General features: G+C 42.8%; 1 protein-coding gene across 2 annotated transcripts in view; it reads right to left on the reverse strand.

Annotated features, from left to right (window-relative positions):
- Nucleotides 1-19376, reverse strand: part of PCMT1 (protein-L-isoaspartate (D-aspartate) O-methyltransferase) — a gene marked incomplete at its 5' end in the record, with an annotated part of 33678 nt that extends 14302 nt beyond the window's left edge. For both annotated transcript variants that reach the window (XM_084262527.1, XM_084262528.1), the window contains 4 exons: nt 2755-2859; nt 4569-4600; nt 5696-5800; nt 19112-19376. In XM_084262527.1, coding sequence (XP_084118653.1) covers nt 2755-2859; nt 4569-4600; nt 5696-5800; nt 19112-19376 — 507 coding nt within the window. The remainder of the gene's footprint in view (nt 1-2754; nt 2860-4568; nt 4601-5695; nt 5801-19111) is intronic.
- Between the last annotated feature and the right edge of the window lie 6289 nt (nt 19377-25665).

Here is a 25665-nt window from a genome sequence, read left to right on the forward strand (position 1 = left end):
GGAAGAGTGGAACTTCTGAGAGCTCCAAATTCATAAAAGGCCACAAACCACCTGTGTACTCTGCAGGGAAAAAAGGCTTACTAACAAAAACTTCTCCAGTACAGGCTTTTCTTCCAGAATTGTGTCTATTCCAGAAATACTATTCCAACTTTGGAGAGAGAAAAAAAGGAATCCAAATCTTAAAACCTGACCATTTTTAACAGGATCAAGGCCAAAGAACACAATGACACATATATCCTTGAAGGCAATGTTGTCATACAAGTTTGTCTTTGGAGACATTTGAACGCATTCGTTATATTTCTGCATCTTACATTTCAATGTTCTTAAGACCTGGAAAATTAATAACTGGTTATCAAGTAAGATCTGGAAAATAACTAATTATCAATATAATGGTGATTTTTTCCCTGTTTTGTTCTGGACAAGTCCTATGTTAAAAACATCCAAAAAGCAGTGTTATCTCTTCAAGTGGAAGATCACAAGCCTAGCCTTTCAAATAGAGCAACACCTGGCAAGCTTTCCCTATGACAACCACAAGTTACTATTCAGAGGAACGCCTGGCAGTCAGTTGTAGCAGAAGCTGGGAAAGATTCTGGTAACATCAGAAATTAAAATTTAGCAAAACAGTCATAGCACAAAATAGCCTGGTATAAAATAAGACAACCTCCTGTTGTATGTCACGGCCCATTTCTGATTCCTCATCAATTACCTCTTGCTATTACCCTGGAACTTCAAAATGTGTGCGGCTGAGAAAATAGCAAAACGGCACAAGTTTTGAGATCCCCGTGGTCTATGTGGAATAAAAATATATCCCACTCTCTTTAGAATTCCAGCACTTACAGAATGAAAACTAAAATTAATTTGATTTGCCAGCAACCTTTAAAAGTGAATAAACTTAAGTTGTTATGCTATGCAGATAACTTTACCACAGCAGTTTAACATACAAATCCAAACAAAAATCTGGAAGATGCTTTACTGGTCTAAGTAAACATAAAGCTTTCATATAAGTACCACAAATGAGACCATCATCACAGGAGTAAAGCTGTCATGACATCAACATGCACTCGGGTACTTGTGCCACAAACATGAGCTATTCATTCTAGGTGTCTAGTAGACCGAGAAGTAACATGCACATGAGCACTTCCCCAGCTGGATTTTGATAGCACTTTACCATCGCTCCCCATAATGCCCTTCTTTCAAGCTTTTGTTACTGTTAGAAAGAACTTTACAGAGAAAGACAGAGCAATACATATTGTCCCAGCTACATTCATTCAAGTGGATGAAGCAAGACCCGCACTGCACAGTAACAACGCTACCAAACAGAACAAAAGCATTTATCCAACGTTTCACAACACAATGCCTGCAAGGCATTCCACTGCTTACAACCAAGGCAGATTCAGAAGGGCAACATGATGTTCACATGGCAATAAAAAGATGGTGTGATTTACTTGAGCAAAATTGGAGAGAAATTTTCTGTGGTGATTCTAATTTCTCTAGAGACATTTACACCTATTTTTATATAGGCCTCTTAGAAGAAAAAAATTGCACAGCCACATCTTATCATGCCTCATCTAAAAATGGTTATTCCTCTATGCATTCATAACTTTTAATGAGAAATACACATAACTTTCACAAAAGTTAACACTTTTAGGATTGGAGTTCCCATGTATGTTACTAACACTTAATTATTGACTACAAAGTTAGACCAAAAATAATAGATAGCAAGACGAATAAGTGACATTTATGATTTCCTCTAAACTGCAGCTTGGTTAATTTATTTCAATGACTTTTTTTTAATATTGCAGCTAACATTTAAAATACCTAAATACTTTCACTAATGCATTGCCTAGTCCTAAACATTCTTATCTAATTCTTAACACAGGACAGCAGAAATTGCAGAATCAACAGATCTGTGCTTGAAAACAGAAGACTAAGTAGCAAAACAACCTACACGAGAATTTATCACCCTATTCCAAACTAAGTTCTCAAAGACAAAAAAATCTAGTTGGCTGTTTGAGGTATCTTCTAATTATAAAACAATGATAAATTCCTGGAATGGAGAAAGAAGAAATGATTATATTCCATTACAGAAATTATTCTAACAGTACTGTAGTTACAGTCATCATAAACCAATTTAAATCTTCTTTTTCCTGATGTAAGACGGGGCGGAACACCATAGAAACCCCTACATACAGATTGAACAATCAAAGATTAAGTTACTTGGAAATATGTAAAAAGAATATAATATCTAACTTAGAAAAGGTTAAATGGATACTTACACTGATGCTCATGCAATATAGTAACAAGAAAAAAGAAATTAAGTTCAAAGACAATTCATATACATACAATATATTTTCATATGGAAATAGGATTCTTTTAGGTCTCACTAAGCTCTCATGATAGCAGGAAGACGTGACAATTGATCACAATGAGAACACTCATAGCCATGGACAAGACAAACAGCTCCTTCCTCCAGGCTATAAAGCAACAACTAAAAATGTAATCAAGAAAAAAACCCTTTCCCCTCTAGGCAGTTTTCTCACCACCACATTATTTACTGGACCCTTTAACTCAAACAGCTAGTATCTGCTAGGGTAAGAAGTGGATATTTATCAAACCCAGGAGACTAATTTTTTTTTCTGTAAAACTTACATCAGCCCACTGTACAAAGAATGGGTTTCCAGCCCCCCATCTAAATCAGTTGTGATACAGTTTGAGCAGTTCTGATGGCCAAGTGACTAAACCAAGTTATCTCACCATTCGTGAAAAGCATGCGGTAAGGATTCCACTTCCAGATCCTACATCAAGTGCTTTGGCTCCTTCATGTAACTGATCAGACAGAAGTTCAAGAGCATACGCATGCTAAGAGAAGATGACAGAGAAGTTCAAAATATTTTAAGGTCTGTTTTACCCAATATGTGTTCTTCAGTGACTCTGGGCAAAGCACTTCAGTTAAAACCTTTCAGAATTATTTTCTATTACAAAAAAGGAGGGGAGTTAACTACATGATATAATCATTGCCATTTCATCGATAGCCACAAATTTTGTGCGTGTGTATGTATTTCTCTTTTTTTGGTGTATATAAACTCACCTGACTATTCAGGCTTCTAGCACACACTCAATTTAGATACAGTTATTGGGAGAGACAACAAAAATCACTTTCAATTCCCTTCAGGTCTGGTGGTTCTTATTGTTCCAGCAGTATATGGCCCATAAAGAATTTAGCTTATCATTACACCATATACACTGGAATATGCTTGGACAGAGGGTAGTTGGGAAGAAGGCAGCTTTGGAGCATCAAGGAAAAAGGCTATTAAAACTACCTCGTGGTACTTGCACACTTGCTGAATCAAAGAGTAGGAAAAGAGACTGCCTGTAACAAAGGCAGACAGGTTCACACATGAAGTGTGGCACACACAGACACACTTCATGCTTTCCTACATGGTGGACCAGTACAAACTAAAACTTAGGTCACACACTACTAAAGAACAAATTGGTTTTGTATTTCAGACATAGTCATTACCACACTCTTACAGCTTAATCCATCATACATGGAAACCAGAAGTAATTAGAACATACAGTGTTCGAACATTTATTGTTAAACATTTGCTTAAAGGATACATTTCCTTTTTGCTCTAAGACTTCACATACTACTAGTGCTAAGCATAGGATAATTCAAGGATAATGACTTGGGTGAGTTAAGAGTTTTGAAAGCATAATTAATACTTATTTTCTTACTTAGCCACAGCTTTTATTTTTTTTTAATCTGGGTTTGCTTTAATAAAATCTTTCTTCTATATGAAATTCCTGGGCTTTTTTGTATCACTACCTAGGTAAATTTTTATCCAACTAAGTTGGTTTGAGTCAAAAGGAGCAGACTCACTAGGTTTTGACACTTTCCAAACACTGGAAGAACAAAACATACTTCCATGAGTCCCTCAACTCAAAGAAACACAGAAAAATCATGTCTGTGCTAGATTCCTCACGAATGTCCTGGACTCAAGCCACTTTGCAAAAAAACATCATCTCTTCCTTTTTTTTTCCTGCCCAAAGAATTAAAGGCATTACTGCACAAAAGTCAGTTATCCACTCCTGAATTCTTGTACTTTCGTAAGTTACAGAGTTGGAATAATTTAGGTTGGAAAGGATCTCTAGAAGTCCTGTGGCCCAATCCTCTTTCAACACAGGGGCAAATTACATTAGGCTGCTTAGAGCCCTGTTTAGTCAACTTCTTTGTATATCCAAGGACAGAATTTCCACAATCTGCAAAATCTGTTCCAGTACTTAACTACCCTCAGTGTGGTGGGTTGTTTTTTTTTTTTCTTTTTCACCCTAGGAACTAATCAGTATTTCCTATATTGCATGTTTTTTGTTCACTACCCCTCATCTTAGCACAGTGCATCTTCAAGAAAAGTCTGTCTCAGTTGTACTGGTTCCCTCCTACTAGGCAGTTCACAACAGCATCACTCCAATCAACTGCTCATTACATTTGCTACAATAAGTATTTCATTTCAGAAACATCTGAATGTTTACGAAGTCACCTATACTAATCACGTAATTTTAAATCTTACCATATGTGGAGCACTGATTGTTGCTTGGAAACCTGTAAAACAAGAGAATGGAAGAATGCATTGATCATTGTTCAGGTGGCAACCTTACTATCTTTATCATCCTGACTGTAAAACGAAACACCTCAATTGTTGTTCTCATTTAGGGCACTACACACACATACACTAATGGTTACACAGGTACCCTACTTTAGAAGTGAACTAAGGTACATCATCTGTAAGCTATGCTGTGCCAACTCTGGACAGGAAAAAAAAAAAAGAAAAAAAAGATATTCTATCCTTGATCTCAGTTACAATCGCCATTGTCTCACTATATTTTGCCTTAGCTGGAACAAGTATGCTGAATTCAGAAAAGCAATGTCTCAGAATAATGTAATGCCTTTTTCACTGACTGCTACTTAAAAACCTGGATTTGTTAGAGTTTGAGGTGGTGGGGACCATAAGATTTCTGGAAACAATCTCATCCATTTTGCAAACAGCACACACCTATGAGAAAACAAGGAGGAACACACACCTATACTTGTTTCTATGGAAATATATAGTCAAAAGCTTGTGTATCTTCAAAGACATCTGAATCTTCCTATCTAACTAATAAAATCCTAATACAATTCATAGTTCTCCCCACTCATGATTAATGGGGTGGGAGGAATCAAAAAAAAAAAGAGACATTAGTACATTTGCCTTGAAAATATGAAACTGGGATCTGGATGTGAAACAACTGTCCTAAACAAGTGTCCCATCAGGAGATTTTTCTAAGGAAAGTCTATTTTCATTTAAAAAAAAATCTCATGTAAAGGTTTAAGAAACTCCACATTGATCTCAACTGAAGCATTTCTATGAAGACTGTTCCCGATACAAACTGGAATCAAACAATTTTGAAGTATTTACACATCAGCCGGTGCACCAAAAGTTGCTGTGGTTTAAAAATTAAATACATATTTACACATATTAATATTGACTACAGAACGTCTATCTACTTGATACTTAGTTAAAAGGTATGGAATAAACTGATAAAGAACTAAAGCTTTCAAATTTAAAAGATTACGTTCACAATCTTAGCAGGTATATGTTCTAATTTGCATAACTGACTGCCTTTTTCAATCTCAATCATTTTTACAAGATGCTCTTACCTATAGACTGCGGAGAATCCATATAAGGGTTGTATTTTGCATAGTGGCAGCGGTCAGTAGCCAGCATTACTTCAAATACCTTGTCTGATTTGATTATTCCATTTTCTGTAAATAAACAAATAAAATTGAAGGCATTGTTTCTCTTGCCCAAGGCAAGGGCATGGGTATATTTCTAATGTGAGAAATCATGCTACTTTACCCTCTGTAGCACTCTAGTGCTTATCACAGAATCACAGAACATACCAAGTTGGCAGAAACCCATAAGGATCATCAGGTCCAACTCCACACTAAAACTTAAGCTGAGGTTCATAGATCAAACTTCCCTAGCAGTTACAGAGTCTATACTGAAACAGTAGAGATCAATTGCAAAGATCTAGCCTCTTCAAAAATTCAACTTAATTCCTACCTTTGATATATCTGAGAACACAGTCAGTAAGAAATTCATATTACTCTACACACTAAACATATACTTCATATTTTTAAGAAGCTATATAGATAATTACTGAAAAAAATATACCAAAGCAGGTTGGAAGTGTGGAACTGAACAATCCTGGCTCAGTATTTTATTTTCAAGATCTGTTTCTCTTCTGTGAGGCAAAATGAAAAAAAATCCTTTTGTAAAGAAACTCCTACAGAGTCTGCTTAGCCTGCTGGGGCAGACTAAGGCCAAAGAATTTTTATAACAAAAGACTTGGAATCTTTGTTCACTTTTCAAAATAAAATGTAAATGCACATGCATGTAAAATGTCAGCAGCACTGTGCAGTGCAGCCACTTTTCCTTGCAACTTTATTCAAGGGTTTTCTTAAACGTTGTGGGTTTTTTTTAAAGTTCTGTAGAAACATTTATGAGTAACAAAACTTCACAAAAATGGAATAAATTAATCAGTTGCATTAAAAGACATGCTATAAACTACAAATAACTGAAATTTCAAATGCTTCATTGAACCACATTAAACAAGGAAAATTTGGCAATTCTACTTAAAAGGAAAAAAAAAAAAAGGTAATTGGAGTACTTTTTAAATCTAACCCAAGATGCAGTAACATAAAAATCAGATTAAGAAGCTTTTGCAAGATTTTCCTATCTGGATTTGTATCAGTGGGTTTTTTTAAATTACTACCACCACTGACACACCTGTGACCAGGCCTGGCCCAACTTCTGCAGAGGTCTCCCTGATAGTTTACAGTGTGCTCCCAAACACACTTACCAATCACAGGATTTGCTCTTGTTTTTTTTCTTATCTACTACCTGTGTCCAGCATTTAGTTAGACTACATAACACAGGTTTCAATTCAGAGAGCAAAATACACTCAAAACTTTTTTTCTTTTTGGTCTGAATTGCAATGGGGAAACACTGCCAAATTATAAAAGAACATTCTTTTTAAATATATATATATTTGTTTTCAGAATTCTTTCTATATCTGATAAATCCCTGAAAAAGTATATACTCCCCTCATAGATTACATACTACAGGTATCCCGTGCTTTGACTTTGTTTAGAACTGTATACCACAGCTCTGGTTAAAGAAAACTCATTTGAATGCAAGGGGTTTTTTAATCTGACACAACAGGAATTTGCAGCAGTTAAGTAAGTTTACTTACTGAGCAAAATTGTACCCCAAAGACAAACACATAAATCAAACTACTGGCACTGACAGTGCAAGATACTAAGGAAAAATAATTAAATTGTTTTCCCTTGACTAATTAAAATTAGTTGTATGTCAATTCTGTGAACAAAACTGTGCCGGTTTTGGCTGGGATAGTTCGTTTTCTTAGCTAGTGGGGCTGTTTTTTGGATTTGTGCTGGGAACAGTGTTGCTAATGTAAAGCAGTTTTTTACTGCTGAGCAGCACTTGCATAGAGCCAAGGCCTTTGCTGCTTCTCACCCCACCAGCGAGGAAGCTAGGGGTGCACAAGAAGCTGGGAGGAGACAGAGCCAGGACAGCTGACCTCAACTGACCAGAGGGATATCCCATACCATATGGCATCATGCTCAGCATGTAAAGCTGGGGGAAGACAGGGACATTTGGAGTGATGGCATTTGCCTTCCCAAGTAACTGCTGTGCACGATGGATCCCTGTGCTCCTGGGGATGGCTGAACACCTGCCTGCCCACGGGCAGTGGGGAGTGAATCCCTCGGTTTGCTTTGCTTGGGTGTGAGGCTTTTGCTTTACTTCAGCTGCCCATCTCAACCCACAAGTTTTCTCATTTTTACTCTTCAGATTCTCTCCCCATCCCACCAGAGGAGAGCAAGCAGGTGGCAAATTAGTGCTTAGCTGTCACCTGGGGCTAAAGAACAACAAAAGTCCAGAAACAATTTTTTAAAAAGAAAATTATTTCCTTGGTGGTACCTAATGAGAATCTAACAGTATCTCTAAATATAAATGTATTTTTTAAAAAAAAGAGAGGGAGGAGAATAGCCAAAGGTGATAATAACACGAGTGAATAGGAAGGTTCTAGGGAGCAAAGGGGAGGTAAAGAAAAACCAGCAACTGAGAAGCACTCAGGAAAAATCTAAAATAGTGATTTATTCCTTGAGACTGCCTATTGTGCAAATAGATGCATACATTCTAAAAGCTGTAGCTAGCCATCTTCTCTTTCTTTTTGTTCCCTGGGAGGGTGGGAAAAAAACCATGCAGAGAATACACAGATCAAGCTTCCAGCTTGGAAGAACAACTGCAGGCCTCTGGCAAGGCAGACAACCTCCACTACTTTTTAGGGGACCTTCTCTGTAGTGCTGTGACTGAAGCTTCTTCCAAATCTCTTCTTTTACACTAACCAGATCTGTTTCACCATTTTACAAGACTCCATGCCTGCCACCTCTCCCAACTACTCCTGTCATCCCTTCACTTAAGAGTATCAGTAAGTAAATTCTCCTCTCAGCATTTACAAATTTTATTCCACCTCCATATTTTACCCAATTTTTCCCCCACTTGTTTAATCAGCGTATAAGAGTTCTATGGCAGAGATTGTTTGTGATGTCTACACTAAAAGCAGAAAACTTTCAGCCCAAATGCATATAACTTTGCCAAGTCTTTTGCTTACACTGACATGCAAATGACAAAAAAAGAATTTGGAAAACAGTAGCTATTAATATTCTACAAATTCGGAGCATTCAAGATGCTCTCATTCAGCAAACACTCATCTGGAACAAACTTCTATCAGATTCTCAATGAAGTACAGAAAACAAGTATGTCACCTAAAAAAGCCAATAATAAAAGTTTATATCACAAAGATGACATTCTAATTTCATGCCATCTCTAAGTGCCAAAAAAAAAAGAGACAATTAACAGTGCATTATTAATATAAAATGTCAATGCAAAATATTTTCTACTTCTTAAAAGAAAGCTATATTTTGCAGGAAAATAATTCACAATTAAATACATACAGGTTGATTATCCTTTCCAATAATAGTCTGTGCAGAAGACTCCTTAAGAAAACTGCTAGGTTTCAGGACTCTAATATCCAATTCATTTGCAGTACTGATTATCAAAGTGTTTACAAGCAAAGGCTAATGCATAAACACACTAGCTTACAGATCAAAACCAGAAGTATACTCTACAAGTCCTAAACTTCAAAGGGCTGAAGTCAAAAAGTAACCACTCAAGAGTGGAGCATGGCCTGCAGAGTTCAAGAGTTACTCTGGGCAGTGGCTGCAGCAATGACAACTTGACATAATTGGAGCGTGCTTTGAAAACTCACTCTGGTCCGCTTCTTTTCCACAAAAAAATCCCCATGAAAACAGGAAAAGAGCTCACAGAGCAGTCCTTGGATTTGAAGGTGGAAATATACCACTGCTGAATGTAACCTGGGAAACTGGGCAGTTGGCTGCCAGAACAAGGCAAAAAAAGAGCTAAGGTCTGAAAAGACACCGTGGACTTGCAACAAGCATACAACCTATCTTTTTGTTTAGCAACAAATACATTCCTGAAGTGCTTATCTTTCAAAGAACTGCTTACATCACTGACAGTATCTTGACTGTTGATCAAACAAGTTTCCAACCAAATCATAAAATACTAGCAGTCAACATCTACACTAACACTAGCTTCCAGATCAGAAAAAGGATGTCTCATTGCCACATGATAAAATTCCTCTCACAAGCCTGCTATACAAACTATAAACAGCTATTCAAACACCTCCTGCTGCTGGCTTCACATAAACAACATGCTCATGCAGATCCCAAAACCATTTACTGCAGGACTATTTCAGCATCCACATAGTTCAGTTTTTCCCCAGATAATTTGCCCATTATCACCACAGAGTACTTCACTTACAAAGATGTGTTTTCATCAAAACAGTGGTATTTTTCAATTGTACAGAGCTCTTGAAGCATGATGTAAAGCACATACAGCTCTGTATAACAGAAGATGAAGGCAAGTAGATTAAAATGACAAACAACAGTATCCAGATGTCTCCACCTGACCTACACGAACCAGATAGCAACTTTGAAGAGGAAAGTGGGCTGGAACAGAACCACATCTTGATTTTCAAGCAATGTGAAGCTAGTTTGTTTTAAGCAGCTGCTCAACTGATGTTCTTAAGGTTAGGGTATTTTTGTGTAGGGAGAGGAAGGGAAAAGATAAGAAAGCAAGCCATTCAGTTAATGAAGTTTTACTGAAGCAACGAGCATAGGAAGATTTCACTGTAAACCATGAATACAAAGAAAGCACTTTGAACAAGAAGTGATGGATCAGCATCCCAAGATTCAATAAAGGACACTGACGCAAAACATACAAAGCTCTTTGTGCTAAAGGAACTGAAAGTAGGTGTTTGCAAACAAGTGTTTTTTAAACTGCTCATACATACAAACCTCTTGTGCTCTGCTGGTAATTTCAGAGTATCTGCCTCAAATGCTTAGCTGCATGTCTGTTATCACTATGATTTGCATTCACAATACCATGTTATTCAAACAGAATGTTGCATATGGCTAGCTGGAAGGAATTAGTTGAGACACTGTGGTTTGGATAATTTCCTGTCTTTCTGTCATTGTGTAAGGGTCCACCAGAAGTTAAACACAAAAATCTAGTCACAGGAAAATCCCCCAAGGACAAAAGTAAAATAAAATATTAAAAAAAAAAGTATCTAAAGGTTACTCAAAACATGCAGAGGTAAAACCACATAGGAACCAAATGCTAGGTTCAACACAACAAACTTGTATACAGCCTCAAGATTCAGTTTAATACAAACTCCAAAATTTTACTTCTACTTTATGGGAGTACTCCTTCCATATTTAGTGATGACCACCTTCAAATAACCTGTCCATTTTGGTATAATGCATAAGAACTCTCTATCAGTTTTCATGGATCTGAAAGTTTGCAGATGACTAAGGCATATTTAACCACAGCTGTATTGCTCCCTCATATGGCAGGCCAATGTTGTAAAGTTGGTATTAACCATTTTCTTCTGTGGAGGTAGAGAAAGACATGCCAGTTCTTTGCTCAGAGTCCTCAAAAGCTATTCATAATGCACTCACACTTATCAAAATGGTTATGCTCATTTTAGCTAAATCTGTGTCAGCAGCTGAGCAAAGAAACTTTCGGGACTACATGAAAACTTCAAGGTTGGGTTGAGTCTCCAAGAACATGGAGCTGTACTTTCCAATAAATGTTAATGCCTGTGTGTAGAAGAGGCAGACTTCACATCTAAGCACACCTTGATCCCTCTACATTTGAGAGGGCTGAACTTCAGTTACAGAATGGAATGTCAAAACTCAAGAGTTCAATACAACGCAGCAACAACTATCAGTCATAAGTAAAAACTGCTGCAGAGGTTAAGATAAGTTTGGCCGGATAGGACAGACAGATAAGTAACTCTCCTCACAGCAAGGCTTGTAGCAAGACTTCTTAAATAGCTTTAGATCTTTAAAGAAAGGCAGATCCTGCACGTATTACACCTTACTGAGCAGATTCCATGCAAGAGCTTTGCTGACCTGTTTTCAGAAAAGCCAACGCTACCAAGACCAGCAGCCAGACCACACAAACAAGTGTTGTTATGAAGGTGGTTTCACTGAAACTGGCACTAGTACTGCAAAAGCTGAGGAAGATTGAGAGATCAGCAAAACACAACCCTCACTCAGGACAAAATGACATAAAGGTGTCATACTAGCAGAAACAAAGAAGAATTTCTAAAGTTGTATTTGTCTGACCATCTTTTCTAGATTTTGACAGTGCATTTAAAACTATTTTGTGCTCAAGTCCAATGTTGCAGTATTCAGGATCTGAAGTCTCAAAACATAACTCACAAGTCAACTAGTTCAGAAGAGATGTTATTCAAATAATTTACTGGGCTCAAGCTATGAAAGAGTTTCACAGAACCACAAGGTTGGAAAAGACCTTTAAGACCATCAAGTCCAACCGTCCTGTGCTAAGCCATATCCATAAGTACCTCATCTACCCTTTTTTTAAACACATCCAGGGATGGTGACTCACCCCTCTCCCTGGGCAGCCTGTTCCAGGCCCTGACAACTCTTTCAGTAAAAATTTTTTTTCCTAACATCCAATCTGAACCTGCCCTGGCACAGCTTTGTGCCATTTCCCCTTGTCCTATCTCCTGTTACCTGGCTGAAGAGACCACCCCCCACCTCTCTACAACATCCCTTCAGGTAGTTGTAGGTGGTGATAGGGTGTCCCCTCAGCCTCCTCTTCTCCAGACTAAACATCTCCAGCTCCCTCAGCTGCTCCTCATAGGATTTGTGCTCCAGCCCCTTCACCAGCCCGGTTGCCCTTCTCTGGATTTGCTCAAGGACCTTCTTATGGTGAGGAGCCCAGAACTGGACACAGTACTCAAGGTGTGGCCTCACCAATGCTGAGTACAAGTTTACTTTGGTTTTGTCAAAATGTCCTAATTTAAAAACTGGCATAAAAACAAACCTCATCTTATAATAGTCTTAAGAAAAAAAATTACTTTAAGTGTTATCCTAATACCAACAAACATGACTTGAAGGTGTTATATTCACAGAAATAATCAAAGAACACAAACATTATGCATGTCTTTCCAAGCTCACCAATAGCTCTTAGTACCACATCAAGATGAAAGAAACGGTAGCATTAAAAGAAAAGCCTGGAGTTATATCAAACCTAAAATAGATGAGATTCCCTATGTTTAACATGCCCACCAGCAACAGTAATCACCTGTAAAGCTATTTTTCCTTTCTGTTAAGATTTCTTATTTTCTGGGATGTTAAATTGTTCTAATCTACTTGAAGGTCTCTCTTACCACGTCAGGAGCATACAAATTCCTTCAAAACATTTCACTGACATAGGCAAATCACTAACAAATACATTAATCAGTAATAAGAAGAGTCTCATGGTACTCTTGTAGGCAATTACTGGAATTACTTGCTAACAAAAAAAAAAATCTAATTGCTCCCAAAACCAGCAGTTGTCAACTCTCTAACACCCAAGGCATTCTAAAATTTCTTAAATTTAGTTATAATCTTAACATCAGTGGATGTGTTAATTTTGCATTTTAAAAAATAGTTCAATTTTCAGCCATTCCACTATCTGGATGAGTTGCAATGCTTAGTCATCACTCAAGCCTCAACACAACATATATGTTAAAGGAAAGTGTGTTCACTGAATATAAACAGGCACCATAACTGCTGATATAGTAGAGGTACTAAATGTGGGTTAAGTAGCTTTTATTGGTCTAATTTTCCATTGCTATTTCCATTCTTTGATTTGGATAACCAAGGAAAATGACATCACAAGGGAGGAAAAAAAAACCCAAAACAAAACATAAACAAAAATACAATGTTTAGTCCTTGCTCAACCTAGCTTAGGCTCAACAATGCCAAGTTCAATGCCTTCACATTCATGGAGTTCTGAAAGAGATTTGTCCTCGGCAATCAGAAGCCTGCAACAAAGGTGCAGATTCATTATAGACAAGACTTTACCATGAAGAAACTTGCCAAGATGTCATCTTTAATTATTTAACATCTAAATAATAAAACACTCAGAGAAGTATCTTTAGCATGTCTAAGAATAGAATTTGCAAAGCCTGACAATATTGATACCATCTGAACATAAACTGATTCAAAACACTATCCACACTGAAAAATTAGGAACGTGTTCTCAAGTGAGGCGGGAAATTCTATGGAATCTGTGGTATTTTGTAAGCTACAATTAGTATTTATATAACAATATACATGTTCTTTTTCCAGGTTAAAGGTGACTCGTCCACCTAAATAAAGACCACTGACTAATGTCTTTTAGTAGGATAGATGACACACCATGAGTTTGAGCCCCTTTGGTCTCTACATATTATCAATACCCTACTGCTTGCCCTGTTGTCTTTTGCCCTTCAGCACTCTCCCATTAGATAGAAAGAATCAATTTATTTACAACTCATCAATTCATACAGTTGCAATTGATGTGTTTGTTAAGATCTAGTCTAGTGTTGTCCTGGAATGTTACCCAATCTTTCTTTTCTGCTTTACCTACCAACAATTCACATAGCTGGTTATGTTTCTTTATCCTAGCATCTTGCACTGCAGGGCAGTATCAAATAATATATAAGCAAATCTAATTCTCTGTCTGACAACACTGACAAGATTTAATTTGCATCTCTTGTCTTCCCCTTGCCAGAAATTCTCTCGTGGGGTAGACATGAGCTCTTAGTTGTAATGATGAGCTTTCTGTGAGGAATGTCTCTGCAATATTCAATCCAGTTGTTACTGATTTTATCCTTGTCAAAGTTAGAAATTCCATGGTCCAGGAACAGAATTTTACTCAAATTCACAAATTCCTGTTTTCATCAGTTACAGGGCCACAGAAAAATAACTTTTGCAGCAGGTATCTTCCATTCTGAGACTGGTTCCTCACAGCCTACTTCCTCTGAAAATCACCACGACTGCACTAGGGTGCCAAATAAATGGAATTTTATCCTTATCTCCTCCTGCTACAATCCATAATCTTTCAAATTCTTTCTCAATAGCCTCTTGCCAAATGACTGCTTTTACTCTCTCATGTGAAGACAGCTCAATTCTGTGTAGTCTTTGAACCTGTACACTAGGGATCAGCCCCAAGTATCTGGTAATACCCCAGCCTCCATCCTGGGTGCCTGAATGCAGGATAGCACCACAGCTAGATACTGGTAGATGTAGCCATTCCTTGACAGCAGCCTGAATTACTAAATCAAGAGTTTCCAGGTACATATCTTTTATATCAGCCTGGTCTGCTAAGTAAATCAATTGCAGAATAGTACATCCTTTTAACATATCAACTCTTTGAAGTGTCTTCAAGGAAGCCTTCCCAATCCATAGCAACAACCCTTTCACTTTTTCCGGTAGTTCTGGGTTTGATATTCCAGCCCATGGGTCAGTACATAGACCCAGGTACTTTTCAGAGCTACCAGGTTCAATCATACTGAGGGAAGTATCATTAACAGTCCACAGAGGACAGTCATTGATCATATATGAATCTTTCATAGGCTTGGTGAAACTTTTGTGATACAAGTTTATTAGATGAGTGTAGCAGGAAACAGGCCTACAAGTTGTTAACAACATTAGGAAGCATTTTAGCCACAGTCAAGTTAATTCACCTTCACCTGGAAATGTGGATTCAAAAGCATGTATATTGCTGCAAAACCATTTGCACAGCATGATCAGAAAAATAATCAAAGAAAGATTGTCATATGGCAGCATATGCTATTGACTGGAGAAGAAAGTGTAATAAAGAAACCGAATTAACTGATGGACTGTGTGTTCAGTTCTGCAGGTGGGGAGTAAAAGCTGATTTCTAAGATGCTGGCATGTAACCTAACAGAACTTGGCAAAAGCTGAAGTATAAAAGACAGAAGGAGATCACAACGAGGCAGCAATTACTCAGTCTTTTCCTGCTTTCACAGCATCCCTATACCATAAGTTATAACAAAAAGAAACTCCAGCCAGTTATGTATCTAAACACAGTCAATCATTTCTACATTTAGCATGATTTCTAGCCCTACAGTAGCCTGCATTTAAATAGCTCCTAGAATTATTGTCTTCTAAAACATCTTCATTTATATATTTTAGGGAAAAGTTTACTCAAGCTTGAAGGCACATATTCAATTATTTTTAGTAAGGAAGAATATTGAAATATTAAAAATAAAAAATTTGCCTTTACTGAGTAAATAGCTCTAATGCTGGAAGAATCAAACATTCAGATAAAAAAATGCATTTTTAAAAATGAGAATCAATGTCAAGAATCACTGGAAAATAAAGCAGCTGAATACCTCATGGAAACAGCACATTCAAGAACATTTTTCGCTGTGAAAAAAGGAGTGCATTTTAAGCAAGCTTATTTTGCATGTGTCACAAATTGTGCATCTATGATCCCTCAAATTAATGGTGAAAGAGCATATTTACAATGCAACAAGCAGCTAAGAATCAAAACCGCAAAACAAGAAGTCCTGTGACCTTCTTCGGTGTCTCAGTATGCACTGAAAAATATGCAGAGTTCCAGGGCCCTCTTTGTTAGTTCGTCCCTTTTAAGACATGAAAGCAAATATAAGACTCTTAAAGAGCACTTGCCTAAATCTGCATGCAAATACACAAAAGCATTTATCACTACTCTAACACAATGATCATTACCTTTATAAAAAAGGTAATGCTGTGGTTAAGGCAAAAGGGCAATGAGCATATGTTAATATAGTTTTATGAAATCAAAGTGCTTTATGGCCACAAAATAGAAGGGTTAGTAACTGGCCATAACCTATAACGAAGAATAATCTTTACAACTGTTTTAAAGTCCAAGTAAAGCCTACGTGAGTTTTCCACTGATATATTAATTTGGAAGCAAAACAGATCAAGAAGCTCACACTCTCCCCACCCTACTCGTACCCCAACAAAGTTCACAAAGTTCTCTAACTGCAGCAGTACAACAGCTTACATATTTTGAGGAGTTTAAACCCTGATGTTACACAAAGGGAGTAATGAGAAAGTGACCCAGTCTTACAACACAGCCTCCCTCCCAAGTCATTCTATAAGCACAGTGAAGCATAGTCTAAGGGCAGGAGTAAGAACCTTTCAACCCATCTTTGCTGCAGAAGAAAACATACTGTGTAACTACAACCTGCATTATTGTTTCCTTTATTTTCATTTATACAAATTACACAGTTACCAAGTTGCACACAAAAATGAACACTCAGACATCATCAAATTAACCTCATCTGCATTGTGCTCTTCTGGAATAAAAATGCTAGATGTCCTATGCTACTTAGCTGTTTTAGAGGGAAAAAAGACTAAACAGATTGAGGGATCTAATACATAAAAGGAATTCTCTAGAACATTTTAGTCTTTCTGTAACCACTGCTTTTTAAGTTTGTTAAAAACATATCCCAGAGAATTATACATCATATGAAACAGTACTTTCTTCTAAACTTCTTCCAAACTTTAGCAACAAACTATCATCTTGCCTGGGGAACTATCTATATGCTATGGTCTTAATCCTGCCCTACACCATCCCTGAAGTCTCACTGTGGTAAAGAACCTGATCTTACTGCAAGATTAAAAGCCTCAGTGCCTCTGCAACATTTTGTTTCCAACTCACTATTCAATACCCCCATAATATTTTGGCATCTATATGCAAACCAGAGGGGGGGAAATTACAGACTGTAATTTTCCAACTAATTACTATCACTGTATATTTTGAGATTACAATATTAAACACTTCTAGTTTACTTTCCTCTTCCCATACTACTATTGTTATATACCAATTATAATGGCGTTTAGCTTTTTCATTACCATTCTTTGTAAAGCCCTAAAGAGTCTCCATGCCTTGGAAATTGCTGCCATTGTTTTCTTCAACAATGAAATCAGTTTGCCTTCAGGTTTTCAGAGCCACAGACAATTCTGGCAGTAAATTTTTTAAAACATATATTCTGCAGCTTGACTTTCATTTTTACATGAGAAAGTTTTCCCCTGCTGTGTAAGGAATCAGGATTTCACTAAAACAGCATTTCTAATCCTTACGGTTGCAAAACAAAAACGTGCACTGCAACTCTCATAACCAGAAATGTCATTATCTATTTGTTAAATAGACAGTTTTTACAGTGAAACTGAAATTAACTTTGGCATATACATCCCTACAGTATGGAAGAGTTCTCAGAAGGGTGGCAAAAGAAAATACTGAGAAAAGACCACAGCATCAGAGGATCCTTTAACTTAAAAAGACTAGAGAAAACAACAAGGAGGATGCTCCTATGCCTCCAAAGGAGGCCAAAGATGTGAGGCTGGCTGTGGTCTTGCAGCATAGGAGTCAAGTGCCACAATAAAGGCTCCAAATCTATGTACTTTTATGTCTAGGGCACAAACTTGAGAGGAAGGAAAAGACCAACAGTAAAGAAAAGAGACGCTACAAGCAGACCTAATACAGACTAATCTGAGGCTAATATGAAACGTGGAAGGTCTGAATAGAGAGGGTATTATCTATCACCTATCCTCTCAGCCTGGATCACATGTAAATGACCCAGCAGACTTGTACTGAAGTACATCAGGGAAGAGCACCTACCCAACACTTCCACAGGCAGCACTAGGACAGAACAAACCTTCGCTAAGGACAAGGAACGCCAAGTACCGGGCAGTCACCGGAGAACTCGGCAGCAGCGTGAATCTCTAACCTCAGCAGCTCTTCTCCTCTCCCAGCGGCCCTAGCCCACCTCGGCACGGGGGCCAAAAGGGAGCATTCGGACCGCAGGAGCGGACTGCTGCCACACGCCACTTTCACCAAACAAAACCAGCCTCGGCCTCTCCGGCGCGTTTCCCAAACGCGGGCAGCTCCCGTTGCGCTGAGCCGAAGCCCGAAGCAACGAAAGGCGGTCGCTGCCCGCCCGCCCTCACCACCATTCCCCCGCCCGCCCTGCGAGGGGCCTCGGGGCGCCGCCCCCCACCGCCCGGCGGGCGTGCTGACCGGGCAGGGGCGGCCGGAGCGAAGCCAGAGGGACGCCGAGCCCGGTGCGTGCGGAAGATCACGGGCCCTCCAGAACTGCCGCCGCGGCCCCGCCTCGGCTCGCACAAGAACGTTACAGGCAGGCGGGAACGGGGCCGGGGAAGGGGGGGGGGGGAAGGCGACGGGCTGACAACAGCCACGGCCGCCGCACAGCGTTTCCCCTTCGGGACCGCCATGGGCGCCGCCCCTCCCGCCGCATCTCCTCCCGCAACAGCCCCGGCCCACCCTGCGCCAGCGGCCACCGCCCTCCGCCCGGCTGCGGGACGGCGGCGGCGTTCGCCGCGCCCTCCCGGGAGGGACCCAGACGGACACCCAGACACACACCCCCCGGCTGGGGCGCCGCCTTCGCCTCCTCCCCCCGCCGGCGCTGCTCCTTGACAGTTGGCGGCTGGGCGGGCGCCGCGGGAATGCGAAGTGCGTGCGGCCGGTAACGGTCACCGCGCAGCTGAGGCGAGACGGGCCCCGCCCGCCGGCGCCCCCCACCCGGGACTCACTGCGGAGGTTGTGGATGAGCTCGGAGTGGCTGGCGCCTCCCGACTTCCAGGCCATCGCTAGACACACTCTGCGGAGCAGGTACAGAGCCGCCTTCAGCGCCGCGACTGCGCACAGCAGCTTCCCCAGGAAGGACACAACCTCCAGCGCCGACACAGGCGCCGCCTCCTCGCCGCCTCCTCCTCCCCCCCCCGCCGCCGCCGCTGCGGCTGCCGCGCGCCCGCTGAGGGGAGGGGCCACGCGCCCACCGCCCCGCGCGCCCGACATTCTCCGGCCACCGCCGCCGTCGCCGCTCCGCCGGCCCGCGCTGACCCCCGCGCATGCGCGTCCATTGCCCCCAGGGGCGAGCGTGGGGAGATCCCCCCCGCGCGCGGGGGGAGGGTGGGGTTGCTCTGCGGCCGCCCGTCAGCGGCCGGTCCCCTCCCTCCCCGCCGAGGCTGCGGGCGGACGGGCCGCCTCTCCGCTGCTCCGGCAGCCCACGAGGGGGAACCGTGGCTTCGCGCCCCCCACCCCCACGGTCGCAGTACTATCGTGACCACCCGGTAGCAGACGAGCGTGGCCGCTCGCACGGCACTGAGGGCGCCTTGAGGCCGCGGGACATGCCCGAGCTACCGGGACACGTGGATAGACCAAGCCTCAGCGCCAGTAGCGCTCTCCCAAGCGTAGCCGCCCGGGTACCGAGCTCGCCCCCCTTCTCGCCTCGCCCCACCCCTCCCTCGTCTGCCGGCTGTGGCGCCAGTCGTGCAGGCTCAGCTGCCGCTCCCGGATCGCGGCTTTGGTTGCGGGGGCCGCGGATCCCGCGCTGGCAGCGGGGACTCGGCCCTGCCCTGGCCAAAGAAGCGGCAGGGCTGTGGGCGCTGGGGCCGGGCCAGGGCTGCGGGCTTAGGAGTTGACGAGCTCCGGTAATGAATGGGCGAGTGCAACGGCGCGTCGGTGCTTCCCCCTCCGCCCAGTTTTGGCTACTGCCGCGAAAGGAGCCGGCACACGCCGCGTACGGGCGAAAAGGACTGGCAGGGGCGGCAAGCCCCGACCCGCCGGTCACGATTGTACCGCCGCGACGGGTGGGCCGGGTCCCGCCAGACCCCGCGTAGCAGCCCGGCACGCGCCCCACCACATTTACGACGGAGCCAATTATCGCCGTCCTGCGGTGTGGCTTTTTGCACGGGGCGCGCCTATTGGCTGCGGCCAGCCCGTTCGGGCCAGGCTTACGTGTTGGAGGCTGCCATTGGCCAACTGGCTCGGGAGCGCCGGCGGCCGGGGAGCCGCCCCTGAGGCGGCAGTCGCCTCGGAGGAAGGCGGAGCGGCGTTAGGCTGACAGGGGAAGGCAAGTGTGGCTGATGCTCCTGGGGAACAACGCCAAAACATTTGTGGAGGGGTGAAAGGTTATGAGATTTGGCACCTGCGTGTGCGGCCAGAGGCTGACAGAGTACCAACGATCCGTTGTTACGCTGCAGGAGGATAAAGGTACAACTTTAAAAACTCCTTTAAAAAGGCATCTAGGTCACGAAGTCAGTAACTCGGGATTTATTACACGCCGAATGGATACCTCTGACATGGCTTTTACTCTGTCCCGCCGTAGTTACACGATGAAGTAACGATCCCGAAGGAAAAGTGGCGAGTCCGGTTCCTCCCGCAGCCCGTGGCATAGAGCAGAAAACCACCTCGTTCATTTCCTACAGGCCTGTGGTATTCCTGAACTCCTTAACGGTTAACCTTGCCACCAGCCTTCATTTGCCACCTGTTACTTGCATGTGCGCTTCTATTGTCTTTTAAGGGAAAGCAGATTCCACGACTGCAGACCGTTTCGGGCAGCCTGCCAGCAGTGCTGTGACTTTCGCGTTCGGGCCCCTTTCTGGGCCTGGCGAAAGGGGGTCCCTTCCGCACGCCCGGCTCTGCGGTTTCACAGCGTTCCCTCTCCAGGCACAGCAGTGCAGGTGTGTCATCTGTGTGGTACCAGGCAGCACGGGTTTCAGTTCTTTCCTTTTGAAACATGAGAGTAGTGTTACGTAACTAGGAATACGTAAGCGCTCTCATTTGTATGTTGTTTAAACATTAGGGAAAACAAGGTGTCATCCAGTAGATACAAATTCAAATATTATATTGTTTCTTAAAAGCCTTCTGATACAAGGACATGCACAGCCTAACATGCCACCACTGGACACACAGATATTGTCTTCTGTGCAAGAACCCATCCTGAGAGGGATGAGCCTGATCCAGTTCCACATGACACAGGCACTCCATCCCATCATTGCTGGTTCAGGTGAAGTGAAGGTGGGAGCCCGCTTTTCTGGCTAGCAGTCAATCCAAAGCAAGTCTGGCAGTTGCCCATAGCATATATCAGATCCCATCCATAGACTTCTCAGACCATTCCCATCTGGTTCTTTTAATCCTGGAGACGGATCCACTGCTTCATTCTGTATTCTCTATCTAACTTCTCCTAAGCATGATCTGGCAACTGCTCTACAGTCCATGAGAGACACCCAGCCAGCCCCGGAATATAAAAGGTCTCCCTGTTATATCCAGTGGGCTGGGAGAGTAGGAAAGAAGCCATGGAGTTAGAAGAATTCCCAAGGGCAGCAAATAGAACAGACAGACATTGTAAAAATACACACACAAAAATACTTCATTGTTTTAAATGCAAAAGACATTTTCTGTTTTCAGATGCAAACAAATTGCATTGCTCTCACATAGAGAGGCTGTTGGCAGAAGCTAGCTGGCTCATGTTAAAAAACATTCCAGGGATACTTACCCCCCAGGGAGACCAGAAACACTAAAGAAACCACTTACAAATTGACACTGCTTACCAGAACCAGTTTGAATTAGGGTTAAGCTTGGCACAGAGAAAGAGCCCACCTTGATCTCCCAGGAACTTGCAGGCTTGCCCAGGCACTTTCTGACTGAATGTACCTATTGTCCATCTGTTGGCTACATTCTTGGCATGACTGTTCCAGAGAACAAGAAGAACATAAGCGTGAGCTTTCCTGAGTGATATCTGGCATGTCTTGGATGGGTACCAGGCATGTGTAAAGGAAAAAGCATTGGTTCTGCAAGTTTCCAGGAGCTTTAAGACAAGCCAAGCCAAGTTGCCTCAAAGGGCCCTGAGACACTAATATGCACCCACAGTGGCAGGATGCACCCACTAGTGCAGTAAACAAGCATGAGGGTCCCTAGCTCTTTCTGCTTTATAACCCTAGGCCATGACTCCAGTTTTTAAACTTATTAAGAGAATACCAGTTAAGATAAAACTAAAAGGAACATAGACATTCTACACTAGAGGAAAAAAGCAGAAATTTTGAAAGGAAAAAGTTTTGTGGCCCTCAGGATTCATGTGGAATCTCTCCATCTGCTCTGACACTCAGCATTCCTGTATGTATGTCCCAACCAGCGAGAGCACCTTGGTCCCTGGATGCCCACTGTCGATGGCAAACACCCATGTCTTCCACAGGTACAGCCATCTCCCTAGCCTCTCCAGGGAGCTGGTGCATGGAGCCCATTTAGAGAAGAGGCATGGGAATGCCAGCAGCCAGAGTGGGCTGTCACTTGATTGTTCTGACATGGAGATCCCACTAATTTTAAGCACATGTCGGATCTTTCTCCTTTTCTGCACATTCACCCACATCTCAATCCTTTGGCAGTAGTTACATACATTTATATATAAACCCCTCCATGCTACTATTTCTGTTTCATCTCTCTCCTCCCACCTCATGAACCCATTAGATTTTAATTTTTTTTTAAATTTAAGAAGCATATGAAAAGTTGATCACTGATCCCATCTGCTCCTACATGTACATACCACAAGCAGAAATTTCCTTGTGAAATGTTCCCACTGAACATTTCCTCAGTTATATCCCAGGCCCCAGACTAACTGGCTTCTACACCTACAGTCACTCCTCTCCCTGCCTCTGTTCTGTTTTTAATTTAATCGCTCTCCTTCGTCTCATTTATTCTCCTGTAATCTCTAGCCAGTTTGGTGTGTACATTCATTTTGTATTTCCATCTCAGAAGTTGATGTTACTTGGAACTCGGCATCCCTTTTTTCCCAGCCCTGCACTCAAAGAGGAGCTGAGAAGGGCCCAGGCATGTTGGTGACTCTGCATGTAAGGGAGCCACAGGACTGGGACCTGTCCATGAGAGAGGGTGAGCCTGGAGCCAGGCAGCAGCACGCCATCCCACGGTGTCTGAGCAAGGCAAGCAGAGCAGGGCTGGGGGGCAGTAATGGTATTGCCATCAAGCAAAAGCAAAGCAACAAATCAGAACCCAAGTCAAGCCAGACACCAGGTCAGGGACATGGCTGGGCACAGACCTTCCTGCAACGCAGCTCAGGCCAGGAGCGGGTGGCCCAGCACAGGTGGGAGCCCCAGATGAGGGTAGGGTTTATGGATGCATTCAGGGCCCTGCACTCTGCTTGTAAATCTGCTCTGCAGTCCTCTGCACAGCTACAGCACTTGTTCAGGAGATGGAACTGGGCACAACTCCAGGAGTTATGACCAGCAGTAAATACAGCATCCCCAAATAACTTTCTTTAAATATTGTTGAACGATATTTGGAGGGAAGCAGATTATAAGCAAACAGGGTTCAGAATTAGCTTTATCCTGCCCTAGTACATCCACTGATCTAGTGCCTTCATTCCCAGGGCCCCTAACCTCTGGCAGAAAGAGAGGGATGCTTTCAGCTTTCTTCCCTTTCACTCACACTCCTAGCTTTAGCGGCATTTAAGAATAATACTCAGATGCTCCTTGTTGTCCTAGCTAATATGTTTGGTCCCAATGCCCAAGAGTTGGTTTCACCTAGACATAACTTCCTTTTTGACAACCTCAGAAATATTTGATGAGGTCTGTTTTTTCCCAATGTTTATTTTCTCCTTTTATTTGTTTATTTAAATCTGCAATTACACTGAGACAACATACTGACACAGTACACATCTTTCACAGTGATCAAACACAGAGAATATATTTAAAAGCTGACAGAGCAGCCCTAAATCCATCACAGCTCCACCATTTATCACATAACATGCTGCAAACATTTTCAAGAAGAATTGTGATTCTTCTTTCACTCCTAAAGAAAATAAGCCTCTCTGTCCGACCTGCAACCTTTTAATACCAACCTTATACTTTTGAACAAGCAATCCTGAGCAAAGAAAGAAACAAGTCAAGATCACAAGAGGAAAAATACACACAGAAATTACAAAGTAACCAGCAAAAATATTTGCTTAACAAAACATTTCAATATTCAACTGTGTCATCCTCTCATATACTTTCAGCTGTCTGGTCTGTAGCTGTATTCTGAGACTGGCTATTGACCTTTATCACAAGCGTTATGAGAATTAGCTGAAAATACCCTTGTAGTAGACGGTGACTTGCAGGATTGCTGTTAGCAGCTTAATACAGGGCACCAGAGGTGTTTGCTACCGCATGATAATAATGCTACTGCAGCACGCAACAAAGCTGGTTTAAGGCTTGCAGCACAGCAGACTGCAACAACATCCAGCCTTTTGAATGTGTTCGATGGTGGATTCTGCTCTGCGTAATTATGAAGAAAACAAAACCCAAGCAACAAACCTGCTCCTCACAATTGAAGCTTAAATTATACGTAAAGCATATAAAACATCAGTGATCTGACATCACACCTGAAGAATGACAGAGCGGCACAGCAGACTCGATGAGGAGCTGGATGGAAAAACGTGGCAGACGGCGTGGCAGGCAAACTGCAGTGACACGGCTGCAGGTCTGACCAGGCCCCCGCTGCTAACGCTGCTGAGCCCACCTGCCAGCACCTCGGAGAGCTGGCAGCCGCCCCTTTGAAAAACTGCAGCGGAGAATCAGCTTGTGAAGGCAGGAAGGTGCTTATGAAGTCCCTCACCACGCTGCAGGAACGGGACAGATCGTCCCATCCGAAGTGACCGCATAGCTGTGCCAGCCTGTGGCTCACTTTACAGCTAACCTCTGAACTTTTTCTTGCACAGTTGCTTGGATCCCGAGTGAAACACGATAAAGGAAGTACCTGTCTGCTCGTTTGATTTAATGCGCTACTCGGGAGATAACTAAACACCGTTGTACTTCTCTCTGCACAGGGGGGAACCTGCCAGAGGGAGGAGAGCGTCACTCGGGGCCTTCCAAAGCGAACCTAGGCTAGAGGTGGTTGGTCGCTGCAACCCATTTTAAGCAAACAGAAGTTGGCGACTTGGCGGAGATGACACACAGGTACCTAACTGGGAAATTCATCCCTTTATTGCTTCCTCTCCCGGACCCGGCTCCGCAAACACCGCCCGGGGGCTCCGCGCTGCCCGCCGTGGCGAAGCCCGGGCTTGTAGCGGCAGCGCAGGGCGCCCACCGGCCCCCGGAGGGCGTCGCGCCGTCACCCCAGGACGGGGACGCCCCCCCGCGCCCGGCTCCTTTGGCTGCCGGTTAGCTGATCAGGCCCGGCCCGGCCCGGCCTGTCCGTTTCCTCGGAGGCCGGCAGCTGGCGCCGAGCGGCTGCTGTACGCGGCGCTCCCCGCCGCGGCCACACCCCGCCCGAGACGGCCCAGGCGCGCTCACGCCGGCCGCCGCGCCCCAAA

The sequence above is a fragment of the Gallinula chloropus genome (genome assembly GCF_964237585.1).
Source record: "Gallinula chloropus genome assembly, chromosome: 3".
NCBI lineage: Eukaryota > Metazoa > Chordata > Aves > Gruiformes > Rallidae > Gallinula > Gallinula chloropus.